Source organism: Falco naumanni, chromosome 5 (assembly GCF_017639655.2).
Source record: "Falco naumanni isolate bFalNau1 chromosome 5, bFalNau1.pat, whole genome shotgun sequence".
Taxonomy (NCBI): Eukaryota; Metazoa; Chordata; class Aves; order Falconiformes; family Falconidae; genus Falco; species Falco naumanni.
The window spans coordinates 22,988,068-23,004,508 of NC_054058.1; the positions used below are offsets into that span (position 1 = coordinate 22,988,068).

The 16,441-nt window shown below is 39.3% G+C and overlaps 1 protein-coding gene across 18 annotated transcripts in view; it reads left to right on the forward strand.

Annotated features, from left to right (window-relative positions):
- MICAL3 (microtubule associated monooxygenase, calponin and LIM domain containing 3) overlaps positions 1–16,441 on the forward strand; it is a 161,994-nt gene that overhangs the window by 70,194 nt on the left and 75,359 nt on the right. For 12 of the 18 annotated variants that reach the window (XM_040593961.1, XM_040593960.1, XM_040593962.1 and 9 more), the window contains 3 exons: positions 172–234; positions 964–1,137; positions 2,251–2,343. In XM_040593961.1, coding sequence (XP_040449895.1) covers positions 172–234; positions 964–1,137; positions 2,251–2,343 — 330 coding nt within the window. Of the gene's footprint in view, positions 1–171; positions 235–963; positions 1,138–2,250; positions 2,344–7,755; positions 7,852–10,039; positions 10,097–11,953; positions 12,059–14,628; positions 14,737–16,441 lie in introns of all 18 variants that reach the window. The other 6 variants (XM_040593974.1, XM_040593977.1, XM_040593979.1 and 3 more) reach the window with 3 other exon arrangements.

The window sequence follows — 16,441 nt, forward strand, 5'->3', positions numbered from 1 at the left end:
TGAAGGTAAGAATCCCCTAAGGGTGATCAGGAAAACACCCTTTTCTTAAAAAAATGAGCCCAGAAAATTAATCAGTTGTGTTGCAAAGCTTATTTAAATATACTGATGACAGTCATCTCAGGCCAGAAAGGTAGGAGAATCCTTGTCTTTGTTTTTTTTCACGTTTTTCAGGACAAAAAAGAAAAGGAACTGGATGGAGCAGGAAAGAGGAGAAAAACCAGCCAATCAGAGGATGTAAGTATTGCAGTGAGGAAGGTGTCAGGGAGGAAAACATATGGTAGGTTCCTTGTTCTCACTTCAGACCTTCCATTTTCTATATTGACTGTTTATATAAGACTTTTTAGATAAAAATTAGTTCTTGTTCAGAGGTTATGCTTTGTTGTATCTATAGTGCAAATATTTTACCGATGCTTATGAAAGAATAGTACACAACAAAGGAAATGTTGCAGTTCCCTCATGTTCTATTTTTGTTGCAATTTACTTTGTTTTGATGAGAACCAAGGATAAAACTTTCATTTAGAAAAGTCTTGCAGTATAGTCAGAAGTTTCATTCATATTTAAACTTCAGGTTTCTTTAGTGCAAAAAGCATACTTATCTAGTATGCCCCATAAGGCAGTCCTTCTGTTGAAATGTTTGTAGCCAAATAGGTACAAGTGAGTTACAATTCAGTGCTTTGAGTTGTTAGCGAAGGTTTAAAGATAGGCCTTTGCTTTATGTCAAGGGATTCATGGGAATGTTTCAGCAGTGGTCTCTCGGTAGGTAAGTATATCAAATAAGGTTGAAAAGATAAGTAAAATTTAACAGAACTTTTGATGACATGCCAAAAGAAATTGAAATGTGAGCTTTCAAGTGCAGACTAACAGATTTGTTTTCTGCAGTGTTAGAAACCTATCACAGCAAAGGGGTAGAGAGGAAAAGGTGATCCAGTTGTCTTGTTAAATTTTGATATCACTGATTGTTAGGAGGACATCCCACGAAGTTACAGAGAAGAAAGGCCCACGCTGGTGAGTGCCCTGACAGAGAGGAGAATTGATGCTGCTATTGGGAATCAGAACAAAGTCAAGTCTATGGCAACCCAGCTACTGGCGAAGTTTGAGGAGAACGCACCAGTGCAGTCCTCAAGCTTACGAAGACAGGTGAGAGCTGGATAATAAACCCCTTTATTTTGGAATTGTGGAGGAAAATCATGAATAATAACATGCATTCCTTGAGACTGGATGGTACTGGTGCTTTTCTGCTTCAGAGACTCTCCTAGCAAAGAGTGAAGCTTACTCAGAAGAATTTAAAATTTAGGAGTATGGGGCAGAGAAGAACTTCCTAATAAAAATCTGTTTCTCTGTTATTGCTCATATTATGTTATGTAATCTCTTTCACAAACATACCAGCAGTTAGGTTTCTTTTATAACTACTATTGCTGTTTAAAAGCTTTCCAGGAACGTTCCACTTCTAATGTTCCACTTCTAATGATAATTTAATTTCTGATAAGAACCTTTTCATGCCAGGTTACATCTTTTTTTTTTTTTTCTTGTGCATTGTGATTAAGTTTTGTATGTGTCTGTAAGGGCAACAGATAAATGCCTGGGAGTTTCTTTGCAATCAGGATCTTTGTGTCATTCCAAGTGAGACTTCCTGGTGACTGCTGATTATTCAAGATGGTATGTGAACTACTGCAGCTGCAGGGTAGTTGTCTTTGAAGTTAGATTGAGTCACTCCAAGCTACTGCTAGCAGCGCAGTGTCAGCAATATAAGGCTCAGTATGGTTTAAATGCCCAAGTTCTCGCTCTATTATAAAGTCTTTCTTCATAGGTTGTGCCAAGCTCTGTGCTGCCACGGCCAGATTGTGAGTGGGATCTGACCTAGCTGCTTTAAAGCTAGGTCAAGTATGTCTGTGCTACACTGCACATCAGTGTTAGTAGTATAACATAATCTCAGAATGGTGATGTTTATCACACTCTTTACCAATCTAATGTTTCCTGAGCCACTATGCATTGGCTGGAATAACCAGGCAGATTTGAAGAAACAACGAAAATAAAGGGAAGATCCAAAAATATGTGCAGGTTTCCATTTTTAGATGGTTTTTTCCTTTTTATATTTTACTTGGTAAATGAATTGTCCCCTACCCTATTTTTTTTTTTTAATTAAATGTTTGTATGTCTTATTCTGTATCCCATTCCTTTGGCTTTCTTTGAGTTTCCTTTACTATTTTATCTTTCCTCCTTGGTCCCATTTTCCCTACAACCTGCATGCAGCAGCCTGTCCTGCCTTATCAAGAACGTGTTCACAACCAACCATCCAGCAGACGAGAGCAGGGCCGTCTTGCTCCCATACCCCAGTGGAAACAGGTAAAGAAACTGATTATGAATACAATGTGTTGCCTGCACCCAACACTAGCTATCACTGTCCTGGTTTTAGACTAGTCCTTTTGCAGCACCTTATGTGAGTCTGTTATTTTAAATAAAGTAACTTCCAATGAATAAAAGCAGTATCTCCTTTTAGTAATGATGCATGGTTTAATGTTTCAAAAGGACTTGGTCAGTTTTTCCCTGCCATCATATGCTAGTTTGAATTCCCCAGGGTTTCAGTGGATGTTTTAGTGGAAACCTTGCATACAGAATTTCTAGCTTTGTTCTGTCAGAAAAAAATTGAAAATATGTGAGCAATTACTTCCAGTGAGGTGAAAGGTGTCATGCCATCTCTGACACTAAAGCTTTTCTCTGGTACAAATAGTAAAATCGGTTATCAGTTTTGCTATTCATGTGTGGAATCTTATGTGTTCTGCAGTTACAGGAGACTGTGCTTTCCCTTTCTCTGTGACAAATGTAGCTTTCCTTGCCAACTTCTCACATATATTGCATTGCAGATTTATGTATTACTGTGAATTAAGTGAATTCTAGGATTTCTGTCAAAGAGTAGTTCAGAATAGGGTAGACAGCAGAAAAAATCAGCGGCTATCAAATATTATTTTCTGTTGTGTTTTGGCTCATTGTCGTCGCTGGTGTTTTTCTTTCAGCCATGCACTTCCAAAAGCTAAGGCTTGTGACAAACAATCTTTTCAGGCAGGTAGGGGTACTTATCTCACTGGTTTCCTCTGCTTCCACTGTTTCCCGGTGCAAATGGCTGCCTCATGTTTCTGAGAGTGCTAAGAGCTGTTTATCCAGCAGCCATAATTTGGAGAAACATCTGCTTCTTTCTGGTTGCAGTTGACTCCAAAGTATGCTCTGATTAAAGAGGAAGAAGATGACACTAGTTTGGAAATTCACTGTTTTGCATGACTATGGATTCATGCTGATCTTCATGTTCGAGGCATTCAACACAATTAATGGGGCATGTCATGACTGAAGCCATGATGTAGAAGATTTCTTTGCAAGAAGAAGACCCAAGCCAGGGGAATTGTTGTCAGTAGGAGAGTCAAGAGTTTTCAAAAGATCAGCATTATGTTTAGGTTTCCTGACTCGGTGTTTCTTCTTCTACCATCTCATCAAAATCTTTATAGACTAATGAGCACTTTCAGATGGATACACATCATCCATGATTAAGGCAAATTTCATCTTTTTTAAGAATACTTCCCAAGGAAAGGAGGAGAACCCAAAGAGCCGATGCAGAAGAGCATAATATAGCTCTAAAAGATGAAGTCAGTTGATGAGCACTGCTTATGTTACCCCACAAAAAAAGGAAAACTGGATTGCATTGATTGTCCTTCTCGGATCAGAAGGATGAAGATTTGTGCTTTAACACTTGGAAGAGATCACATCCCTGCAGCCTTGAGATTTCTGTTTGAACCTGCTATTGAAACTTTATGAAGGCTTTATAATTAAGTCTTTGCAGTGAAACATAGAAGTTCTTACTGTCATCCTTTTGTAATTGATCAAAAGAAGGACAAACTTTTGTTTCCTGCTTTTGTGATGAGGATTTTCTCTTCACCAGAGAGCAGTTTATTGTTCTTGTGTGTGTTCTTGTTTTTACCCGCACTACACAATTTAAAAAAAAAAGAGGGGGAGTGGGGGGGAAGAGCAAAATCCATCTGGTCTCCCTAAACATTGATAGCGTCTCCAAACAGGCAGCAATGTAGGGCAGATCTCTGAAAAATCTTTTTGTAACAGTTGTGCTTTCAGATGACTTAAATTATTTTTTTCAACACTGACATTGATTGCATTGTGTGGATGATTTCCCTCTCAAGATTATACCTGGAGATGATCTTTTCTTGATAGGCTTTACTTCATCAACAGATGATGATTGGTTCTTGGATCCCCAGGTTTCATGCTGGATTTGCAGTGCAATCTGACAGCTGAAGTGGAGAAGAATAAAACTGAGTCTCAAGAATGTAAAATCTGCAGGATACAGGAGGTTCAAAGAAACAATTGATAAGGTCCCTGCTCCAAAGGTTCCTCATTACTTGCCTGGGGAAATGAAAAACATCAGTTGTCTTCATTCAAAAGCCATGAGTACATATAAAACCATGTATTCTCAACTGATCAGACATCAGCTGAGGTAGGAAGCCATCCACTGAGCCAAGCAGGCAGCTTTGCCAAGCTTGGACAGAAGTCCATCCTGCAGGAAGTTGTTGCTGAAGCAGTGCTTCAGCTGGCTGCTGGGATTCCTAATTCTGCTTGCTTAGGCACACAGAATCTGATAGCTGTGAGACCGTACCTTTCTCCAGTACTGAAGTGGCTTGCTGCAGTGACGTTGGGCACTCTCGCTACGAAGCTGTTTCCTGGACCAACAGTGGGGCTGGTGCTGGGTACCAGTGTATGTTGTTGGAGATGCTGTAAAGGGATCAGTATTGCTCATGACAAGCTCCTTAGGGAGGATGTATGTTTACTAGAAAGAGCTGTTCATGAAGCTGTGGGAAGGGGTTCTGTCTTTTGGCACAGGTGTCAGAGTTTATGAGCAGAAACTTCTGTCAGTGACCGTGTGTAAGATAAATCACATAGCAAGTACATTCTACTGAAGAGTCCTTTGATACGAGCAAAGCAGTTCCTAAGGGGACAAAACAGTGGTGTGTTACTGAGGGAAACCACAAGTTCCTGATGTTCTTGTCAGTAGGAAGAATGAAGTTGAGATCCTCAGGGATCTTTTGGAGAAGAGCAGTTAGTTTTGTGTCTTGTGCTTGATAGGTTTGATCCTTCCTGCGCCTTGGAAACTGCATGGAAGAGGAAAGTATACTGCAAAAGCGTAAGAGTGATAGCAGGGGAGAAACCACACGGTTCCAAAGGATGTGGTCTAGGTTGGGCCTCCAGTTTTGATGGAAAATGTACATCTGCCCTGGGCTGTTGCCTGCCAGTGTCTGTCAGGTTGACTTCCTTAGCTGTACTTGCTTACCAGTTTAAGTCTAGAATCTTGCTTGAGACTTAAGAGACTTAGGAGGCCCAGCAGTTTCAATGAGCTTATAAGGCAGAATGTTTCTGTGTCTGTTGCACAGGTGGGGTAGGGATGGCTTGCTAAGACAGAATTCCTTGTAAGAGTGAAATCCTGTCAGAATCTGTTCTGAAACAATTTTTACTTAAATCACAAGATCTTTAATGCTATCTCTCTTGGAAAGAGAAAACCTTCAAAAGGTCAAGCAGATTAAAAACCTCACCAATCTGCTGTTTGCAGCATTCTGTGTGGCCTGCATTTTCCTCATGAATTGGACTAATAAAGTTTGCTTTATTGAGCTATACTTTGAGAATGTTGATCTGTGTTGTCAAAATTGGGTTTGTGCTATTATGACCACCTCAGCAGCAGCTAGTAATGCATGAAGATACTGCTAAGTGTACATGCATAGTGGAAATGTGTGTAAGTTTTAATGCAGTGGTAGTATCTCCTAAAAAAGCTGGATTATGTTTCATGGTGTGGTGTTTAATCCCACTGGATAAATGCATGCTTGTATAAAAACACCTTCCGTGGTGTATTCTACTGCTTTCCAAGCCATTTTTGGCTGCTTTTGGGAAAGAGCATCTCATCAGGGATCATGGAACCATTGGAAAGCCAAATAGTCTATCCAGAAGAGGATCTGACTGTTTGGGTATGGTATGGGAGATGACCCTTTTAAACTGAATTTTGTCCTGGCTTTCCAGGCTCTCAACTTACAGCCTTCAGCAGTTTTCTGCTATAGTTTCATAGGTGTCCTGACATCAACAAGGTATGTGTGTAATACATATGGTTAAATAACTGAAGTTTACAAAGATGCTTGTAAGATGGAGATCACGTGTCTTTTGGTGCCCATGTTTTCTGCTTCTGGAGGTCTGATGCTTGTTCTTTTGAGATGGTTACATAAAATATGATAAAAGTGCAGCAGCAGTACAAACTCTTTTCAGTAATTCTGTTGGAAATGTGGTTTCTGAAGACTGAGGTGACCACAGTCAGCAGGAGCTAAAATCTCAACAGAAAAGAACTTACAACACCAATGATTTCTGCAAGTACCGTTTTTCCTGCTTAATTTCTTATTTAAATCTGTTTATAGATCTTTCTTCTTTCCTATAGCCATCTTTGTTTTTGCATGCTCAGAAATGCATCCTGCTGGAGGACTGAACATGTACTTCATATACCTGTTCAGTGTTATATTCTGAGATCTGCCATGGAAAAATACACAAGTTTGTGAAAATTTTGAAATTTGAAATGCAAACTCGGCCATGGTCAGACATAAATCCGTGAACAGCTGTAGTGGTTGAAAATGTTATCACCCTTTGAGCTAGAAATTAGTGACTTCACAGCTGAGCCTTTTGAAACAGCATATACATGTCCCTCATCCACTTCCGTGCAAAGTCATGTGCTTTAGTTTAAGCTGCTTGTAGCATCTGTTTGAAATAGAAGAGTTGATTTATTATTTTTTTCCTGAGGGAAGAGAACACCCAAACAGATGTTAGTGCCAGCTCAGCTGTAAGGGCAGTAATGAACATCTGTAATATCTTTACTAACAGCCTGCTTTTTCTTTGGGGGCTATCTAATGGTGGCTTTGGATACACAGCATTTTTTTTCACAGCGCAACAATTTCCAGATATGCTCTGGTGAGGACTCAGAAGAAAGGATAATTCAGGCAGAAGATACATTAATAATCAAGGAGTGGTAGAAAAAAGACTGTACATAGTAAGGAGGTGCTATGAACTAAGAACTAGAAAGGCATGTTTTCAGGCATATTAAAGTGAGGACATACACATGCATTGTAAATTATTCAGACTATTAGATTTGGCTGCATCTTGACTATAAAGCGGCTGTATTTCTGTTCCTGTAGAATGAAGTACAGTTTAACTCACCTGAGATTATTTAATATCTGTAAGTGAAAGAGGAGGGATCTTAAGCTGAGAATAGAACACTGTGACTTGAGTTGTATTGCTAATGGACTGCAAGCAAGAGTAATTAGATCAACAGGATAGATATTTTTAAACATTGCAAGGCACAGCAATGGATAACTTTTCATGACGCAGAGAGAGCAGTCCCGCTGTGCTGTGCAGAGTTCCAAATTGTACCTTTCACTGATTGTAAGACTTCAAGTTAGAAATTGTTGGTTTAATTGATGATTGATATAAGTATATGTTCATTGGCTTCCCCTAGAAGTATCTGTTAAATGGACATGTGATCCTGTGGCTGTGGGTGGAAAACTTTAGTCTTCCAGCTTCAGAGAAAATGTGGCTTTAGGTCATTCATGAGAGGTGTGAACTTAAGATCCACAGTCTCTCAGTTCATGTGTTCTGGCCTTTCTCACCAAGAGCAATGGTAATGTTATCTTTTTTCTACCATTATTATGATTTTTTTTTCTTTTCCTGTTTTAAAAAAAGATGAGGAATAAGGAACGTTCTCGGACCTGCCCCAAAAAAGTGATCATGCTCTCTTCTTCCACTCCACCTTCCTCTCCACCGTATCCCAGGCAGCAGGTGATTCCCTCTGCATGTTCTGTCCCTCTCTCTTCATTACTGCTTGTACAAGTGACTAGATCAGTTACCGGATATCCCATTTAGAAATCCATTTCCAATTTTTTTTCAGATTGTGATAGGGTTTCCTCAGCCTCTTAGATTAGAATCATAGGTCGGCATTAGCTCACCACAAGCATGGAGAATCTCCATGGGAGACTCTTGAGATTTTACCATAGCGTAATTTGTAATTACAGTCGCCTTTTTCAGTTTTGAGTTGCAGCAAAATAGAAATGAAATGTTTGGAGTAATGCAGGGGAAGAAAACGCAGCTTTTCTCTGTCTCCACTTTTTGTTTAAACAGGTGTAACTGAAAATTTGCCCTTGTATCCATGACACTCTTTTAGGATTACTTCTATGAAGAGATTTTTTTGAGTACTGTAGTGGCCTGTACATGTCCACTGTGGTCCTTCTGTTTCCCCCACACCCAGGCCTTTGTCTCACAAGAGTTTGTGTTCAGTCTGTCTGCGTTTGGATTTGGAGCAGTGAGTGCAGTTCTGAACACAGTGTATAAATGTGCGTCCTGATGCACATGTATCTGTTGTCCTTCTAGTTAGATATAACCTGAAATCCTTTACTGTTTGTGTCTTTTTGTATGTGGTCATCGCGCTTCTTTGAGTTGTATACTTTTAAAATTTTTATTTCATTTTCCTACTGCAGTAGTAAATTCCACTCCTCCCTGATCAATCCTGAACTAAGCTTGAGGTGATAAGGCAGCTGCAGTTCCGTAGACCTCTCACAACTTTACATGAGGATAGTACAAATAAGTTTCCCTGTAGGTGGAAAATGTTTCTTTGTTGAACACTTTTATGCCTATGAACTCTGTAAAGGCCTGTTACCTTTTAGCAGAGTAGAAAAGCCTTATTCTTGGACATGAAGTTTGACTTGCCTTATTGCTGTGATTTCTCAGAGTTTAAGTTACGTGTTATAGTTAATCTGGACAAATTATTCTCAGCCTCCGGAGCACACATTCTCTACTGCCTCTGTGGTGTCTGCATCTGCAAGATAGGTCAGGTCTGCTTACTGATCTGATTTAAAACTGTCCTAAGGAAAAAAGTGGTTAGTTTTCTGGCACACTGTGGACAGCTTATGATGCAAAGAAGAATACAGGAATGGACATCTAGGTAGAATGGGTGGGGAAAGTCCTTTTCATTAGCAAAACCCAAATTTAAACAGATCTGAATGTAGTATTATCAGATGATGTGACAGCTAGCTGCCTTCCTCTTGTCGACATCCTTTGAAAATTTTGACAGATATATTTTATGAGAGAAGAAAGGTTTTCCCCAAGCTTACAGGTAGAGAAACTAAGGCAGCTGAATGCTGAGTTTTACTTTTTAATCTATGGCATGGGATTCATTTTCCATACGGAGAAATTGGCTTTCAGTCACTAAAGACCTCTTAGCCCTTTATTTTCCCTCCTTAGCTTCTCCAAGTGTTTGCTTGTCCTGTGTCTTTTTGGTTGCCTAGTTCAGTCATGAGAGCCAGCTACTGCTGGGTCCAAGTGGACTTGGACCATTTTCTGTGTTCTGTACTGTAGGAAATTGTTTTTTTGCATGTCTTCTTGCTTGAAGAAGAAATTAATAATAAAATTTTGGCTTCCTCTTTTTAACTCTGAGGAATTTTACCCCTTGTGCTATAGAACTGGTCTGTTAGACTCAGCTGAGGGGTCTGCTTTTGGAGACACTCTTTTTTTCCTTAGGAATGATTTCTTTTCCTTAAATTGTCTTGGCCCAGGCCTCATAGTGAGTCAGATAGATCTGCATCCTTGCTACACTGATGTCTTGGAAAACCTGTACCTCTGTGCTTCTAATGTATTCATTCTGCCACTTCTTTTAAACTTTCCATTTCCTTCCTTTGATCTAACATCACAGTATGAGTTTTATTGAGTGTTTTACTATCTTTATTGTACTAATTTCGTTACATTGTGGTACTATATCATGGTTTACTGACCTAATACAACTATATACTTTTTTTAAAAAATTTCCCTACAGGAGCCAAGTTATTATTGCCAGTTTTAGAATATTCTTAATAAACTGTTCTGCTATCATTATGGCCTCTTTTCTGCCTGCATTATAAGAAAAATCTTATGAAGTGTGTTTTGACTAGGAAGTTGGTCTGTGATTGTTATTAAGCTCACAATTTGTTGCCTGCAGAGAAACAGGGAACCTGGTGCCGACAGTCCCGGGGAGCAGAGTCCCAGACAGGAAAGGGTAAAGAGCATGAACAAATGGCATGGATGCTGATGACACAAGGCTGTGGTGGATGTTTGCAATACAGAGAGCAAATATACCGGGTAGCAAAACACACTTACCCTAATGCTGCTGTTAACACGCTGGTACTCCTGAGAGTCAATTAGGAGTGATGATTTCTGTGTGATAGCCACATAAATGCATAACAAGCCTTCATCAACAATTTGCTATATGCTTTTATTTTGCTGTAGATCTAGCTAGCCCATAAGCTCTTCCCATTCTTCTTTTTCTTTTACACCTCTTTAGTGAAGTATGCTGTGGCTGTAGCAGAACAAGAAGAGTTATATTTTGTGCTAATTCATGCGAACATGGTTGCATTGTTTTCACTGCTTGCTTTCTGGATGGTTAAACAACTGGCATTCCCTCTTGCCTCCTACAGGCCAAAGTAAAAGCAAAAATGATGAGGCATTATTTAGTATAGAGACTTTGAAGCCTTCTTAACAATGAAATATTCAACAGTCTGTCTGAATGGCTCAGTATTATAGAGGAGCTTGGGAAAAGAAAAGAGAGGCACTCAAAAGAATTGGTTGGTTTGAATTCATATTGACAAATTAATTGACATTCCAGTAAAGGCTTTGAATGAATTAAGTCATAAGTGGTAGCCAGATATAAAACTGTTACAACTTGCAGAATGTGTTGTAACAAAAGGCTCTTGTGGGCTGAGTGTTTTCTGACAGGCGGAAAAAAATGAATAAGCGTGTGTTTGCAGTGACACGGAAGCCCACAGCTTTATAATAGGCCCTAGTTTTAGTGAAAATGATCTAGTAGGAAGGAGTAGGTGGAACTCAAAGCAGCTGAAAGTAGAGAGTATTATTAATGCATCTGAATGGGAAAAGTGTTTCTCCTAAATTGGGTGTGAACCTAATTTTCTCTTCTGCTTTGGAGGACATTTAGCAATATGGAACAGCACCCTGACATTTTTGACAGATCAAGCCTGAGGTTTGTTCATGCACACATTTGTAGTTCCTGGTCTATTTACTTTTGAACTCTGCAAACAAATTAGCTGAAAACTGTGTGATATTGCAAGTTACACGCCTGTCTTGTACAGGAGGCCGTAAGCCAAGTCTTTTTTCCATGTCACTAAGTGCACTACACAACAGTTTAAGAAGATTGATATGAAAGACCAGAATAGCAGAGGTGTCAAATATTGTGCATGGGCTGTGTTGACATGGCAGTGCAGTCAGAACAAGTAACACAGTGAAGTTGCAAAAGTAAAACTGGCAGCTTCTGTGATAGTCTGATTTTGCTTCAACCAGCCAGGCTCATTAAACAATGCTTGCTTAGGTATGTACAGCATTCACTTGCCATTTACCAGCATCTTTAAGGAAACCAACTCATTCATTGTGAAAACTGAAGTACGTTACCTAAAATGTGTTTCAGTGCACAAAATCTGAGAAACACAAGTATGTAAAAGTTTGGTTATTTAAAGGAAATCCTTGAAAATTGAGAATTATGGTGAAATAAGTTGGCAAATAAGCTCCTTTGTGCATGATAAAGCCACAAATTATTTTGGGGTGGGGGGTGGTAATGCCAGAGGGAGAGGCCACATGCTTGTTTGGTTTTGGCTGCAGCAGTGCTAGATGGGAGAGTTGTGAATAATGACTAATTCAACTGTTTTTTTCTTGGCCTTGAGGCTAAAAACTTAGGACATTGTTAGAACAGTAGACATAGGGAATAAAAAAAGTCTTCACATGGGAGCTTCTCTTACTGTTCTGCATGTAAATTTCATACCTTTTGTCTGGCATTTCGATGTCTCTTCCTTTTGGGGCTTTTTTTTGCTGGTTTTGTTTACTTCCTCCCTCCTTCCTCACCTCACAGAGATCTCCTCGTTTATTTTCTGATGACCAAGCCCCTGAGAATGTTGAGCAAAGGGCATGTCAGCTGGCTGCCCTCCTGGAGTCCAGACCTGCAGTGAGGCATCAGGTGACTACAGCCCTGCATATCTGGTGTCCCCTATTAGTGCAGGATTCTGGGTACTGGTGACATCTGGGGTCAGAGGGATAGAAAAATTCACCAAAATACAGTGACTGTTGCTGTACAGTCATGTGGTTAAAAAGACACGGTCAACTGTATTTTGTGTAGTATTTTTATCCTACTTGCCAGCTCTGTCTCCTTGTTTGATGAATGACAGTGTTTCTGTTTCTCAAAACATGATATAAACAATAAGGTTAAAAAAAAAAAGCCTCCAAAGCTTCAGAATACGTGCTGAAAACCACCTGGACTCCAGATCAAATCATCTCACACTGGTCGTTTACCAGTCAGTTGTTCACAGATTTTACTTGCTTCTGGAAGCAAAAACATTCACATTTTCCAAGCACATTTTCCTGGCTCTGAAGTACTACTTTTGTGTCCGTACTTCCTGTATATTTATTTCCAATGGTAGAGTTGGCAGCTTGTGCAGATTTTCTTTGATTCCAGTGTGTGCTTTTGGTTTGGTTTTGTGCTTAAATATTCTCTCCAGTGTGTCGCCTTTGGCATATGGGAGCATGCCAGTTTGAACAGTGGTTTCTTTAGTTTCTAGTTTCTTGCCCCTATCTCTGTTTTCAGTTATCTTCAACAACATTTGGCAAACTGGAAATTGCTTTTGGAAAACACCATTTATGCAAGTGATTTTTTTTTTAATAACTTACTGTTTTCAGTTAACTGTCCAAAATCAAGCTGTCTTCTTGAGTTGGAGTATAAGCAGTCCCAGAGCTTTTGCTGGTGGCATAACTTTTCCAAGCCATGCCATGCCAAAAAGAAATTTATAACATGTAGGTCACTCTTCATTGCTGTTCTTTGGAGTTTGCTCTCTTTGCTGATGATTTAAGTCAGGGAAGCTGTTCCCCAGGAAGGAAGAGTGAACCTTTGGCTAGATTTGAGATAGGATTTGGGGACACAGAAGAATCTATAAAAGACTGAATAGACTAGTTTAAACATATTAGCACCTGTTTGTTAATGGGTGACACAACTGAGTATCTCCAGCATGATCCAAAGACAGCATGCTCAGGTACACCTCCTTACTCAGTTGATACGGTGGTATAGAAATGAACATCTAGACCAAAACATCTTGCTCCTACCTTTTGTGTTGCTCACTAGAACTTTTAAGTTCCTTTTGAGGGTGGAAAAGATTAACAGCATTACGATGCAAACATAGAAATTGTTTTTGAAACTCTTAATTTCTGTATAGTGCAGAATTAAGGAGGAAAGAAAATAGAGGGGAGATGAAGGACAAAAAGTAGAGGAAAGGATGAAGTGGGTAGGTAGAGCGGAAAAAGAGGAAACAGATGTTGGAAACACTGCAGGCAATGATGGATTATGATGTGGGATTTAAGGGAAGAAAACAAGAAAAATAGTAAGAGAAAGAAGGCTGAGCAAAGTAAGACATTTTCAGAAAAGAAGTTTGATTGAATGTTGAAGATCCTAAGTGTAGAAAATTTGTGTATAAAGTAAACAGTTATATTTCATTGAATTGGGGAAACTGTGAAAACTAAGCTTTTACATTTTGTCCAGTTTATTTAATCTTGAGGCTAGCCTATTCTAAGTGGCTAGAAATAGCTGGTTTTGTGGCTCATGCAGCTACAGGGCATTTATTTTTCCTTTTTATAACTAAAAATGTAATTTTCTTGCAAAAGAGTGTCCAATATTTAAAATTTGCATTACTTTTCTTTCCAGACTAATTTCTAGGAATGCACAGTTTCTACCAGTGCTATTTTTGTCTCATACTTCCAGCTACTTTTTTTTTTTTTTCTATTAATGTGAAGTATTCCTTGGGAGATAGGCGTAATGACCCATAGAGATAATGAGAGGGGTGTGTTATTTAGGACCCCTAAATCCTAAATGTGAGAGGGGTGACAAAATTTTGGGCTCTCCTCTGAGGAACCAGTTTCAGAAGGGTGCAGATTCTTAGTTTGGAATTTATTGTTTGCCATTTGATAGGCAAGAATAGCAGATTGTTTTATATTGTTTCATTCTTTTTAGTGTGGTGTTTCCAATCTGGTTACAGTAAATTTTAGGTTGGAAATTTGGTGCTGATTACTGGCATGCATACAAGGTAACTTCTTTCTCTTCCATCCACAAGGAGAGTGGGCTTTTGGTTTATATAGTTAAAATATGGAAGAGTTCTTACATGGCCTGAAATATGATCTTAAGTGCGTTGGGTCAGTAATACAGAACAATGGGAGATACAGGAGGAGCAGAGGAAATTCGTTTGGGATCTCTGCCAGTGGCTTAGTTGCTTTGCTTACAGGAGGTTGGACATCTGTGGAAGTAGGTAACTGCTTCCAAATGGTCCTAAATAACTTAAAACCTAATAAAGAGCAAATTAAGAATAACTGATTCTGCCTCACTAGGGAGAAAGCAAAGATTTATACACTGGACCTTTTTCTCCATGTTTTCCTACAGGAGTTTTTTTTTTGTGGTGGGCAGAAGGGCCTGAGTTGGTTTTTTTTTTATTTTCTCCTTTTCCCTCTGTAGCCATATATGATTGTTTTGATTTTTATTTTATTTTTTAGCCTGAGACTGAACCGTCTCGCCGATTCTTTGTTGACCAGTGGGAGCTCTCCCTTAGCCTCCGTTCTTCTAATCGCCCTTCTTCACCTTCATCTGACTCTCTTCGACAGGTAGCAATGAGCATTGCAAGGTGCATCAGCTGTGTTCACTTGCTGCACCCCAGTCCCACAGCCAAGGACACCCCACAAGACGTGGCTAGGCTTGCAGTGCCTCACCTGCAGAATGCAATGCCTGTGCATATTCATGCACAAATGAAAAGCCAGAGGCAACCTGGCATAGCCTGGTTATTATTAGCCATAAAGCAGTATGAAATAAATTTAAAGTTTAACGTAAATGAAAAGCTTGTGGTACATCTCACTCTCCAATCAAATTTTTTGAGCACTGATAGTCCTTCTGGCTTTGCAGTAAAGCTTTCTTGTTTTGCTTGCTGCTTTTGTTGGAATCCTGGGCCAAACTACAGAATGCATTTGTGCATATATGTTTAACGGACGGTGTGAAATAAGAAGTACTTTGGCTTTCTAAAAACATCACTGAGATTTTGAACTACTTGCAGTTGTTGTACATAAACAGCAGGAACTTGATTTGACCTAAGCTGGAGTGGGTTCTTTGCCTGCTCTTCAAAGTGCTGCAGAACAATGCATATTTTGAAGGTTTTTGCCCATGGGAGGAAAGATAAAGTGCTTCATTTAAGACCCTGTATTAGGCCAGATGTGATGTGTAGGAAAAAAGCAAAACAACTCAGAAACACAGAACCCCAGATAAAAAATTCAGCAACTAAATTTCCCACACCAAATAGTCCAAGGTATTGTGAGTCAAGTTTAGCATAATCACTATGAAACATGGAAATTCATATGTTCTGGTAGAGATTTAAAGATTCTGAAGCATCTGCAAAAATGGTCAAATGAAGTTTTCAAATCAAAATTTGTTCAGTGGAGACCTGGTTCAGCTAAAAGAGAATTTTTCCAATGGAAAAGCTTGAACTAACTTTTAAGAAAACTTAAAAAGCCTCAAAGGTTTCTGGTCTTTTAGAGGAAAGAGGAAAACTCTTGGCCAAATGGTTATGATTGCTAGTTAAAGATCAATGCTGAAGAAAATTTTTCCAGTGAGCACCATTTTAAATGTAATATTCAACAAGAGATGATATATGTTGTTGAAAGGCAAGTCTGCACATACGTGTATGCACACACTAGCTGAGGTAGAATATGGAACTTGGAAAATTTTTAAAGACAAATCATATTTCTTGCATATATAAATACTGCAAGTGCTCTGCATCCTGGGGTGGAATCAGACAGAAGTTCTTTCTGTGTAGGAGTAAACCCTCATTACTGCAGTGGCACAGAGCTTAAGGAATTAGGACTTCACTGATAGCAGCGGTGATGTCTGATGGCTTGAGCACTCCGTTTTCAAAATCTTTTTCCCCAAAGAAGTACCCATTCTGTGGTGAATTTCAGTTTTTCTGATGCTGCTTGCTGTTCTCATGTCTGAACATGTGAAGGTCTTAAAGGCTAATAACCACATGTATTAAATTTATGCTCTATTATTAGTTGTGGGAGATAACTAGTGTGCTTCAAACATGTTCTGCTACACGAGTAAAGGGGGTTTTGAGATACAACTTCAGTCCGTCCTTTCATAAACCCGTTACCTTTGGTATTTTACACTTGCTAGAAGCTGGAGTGTCTCTCTAATGATCATTCATTTGCTGAGGAGACTCCCACTAGAAACATTCATAATGCTTTTAGTCTGGAAAGGGAAAATTGCTTGGTGTGCTTCTTGCTGCTCTGAGTCAAATACATAGTGTTTGCAGTGTGATTGAGC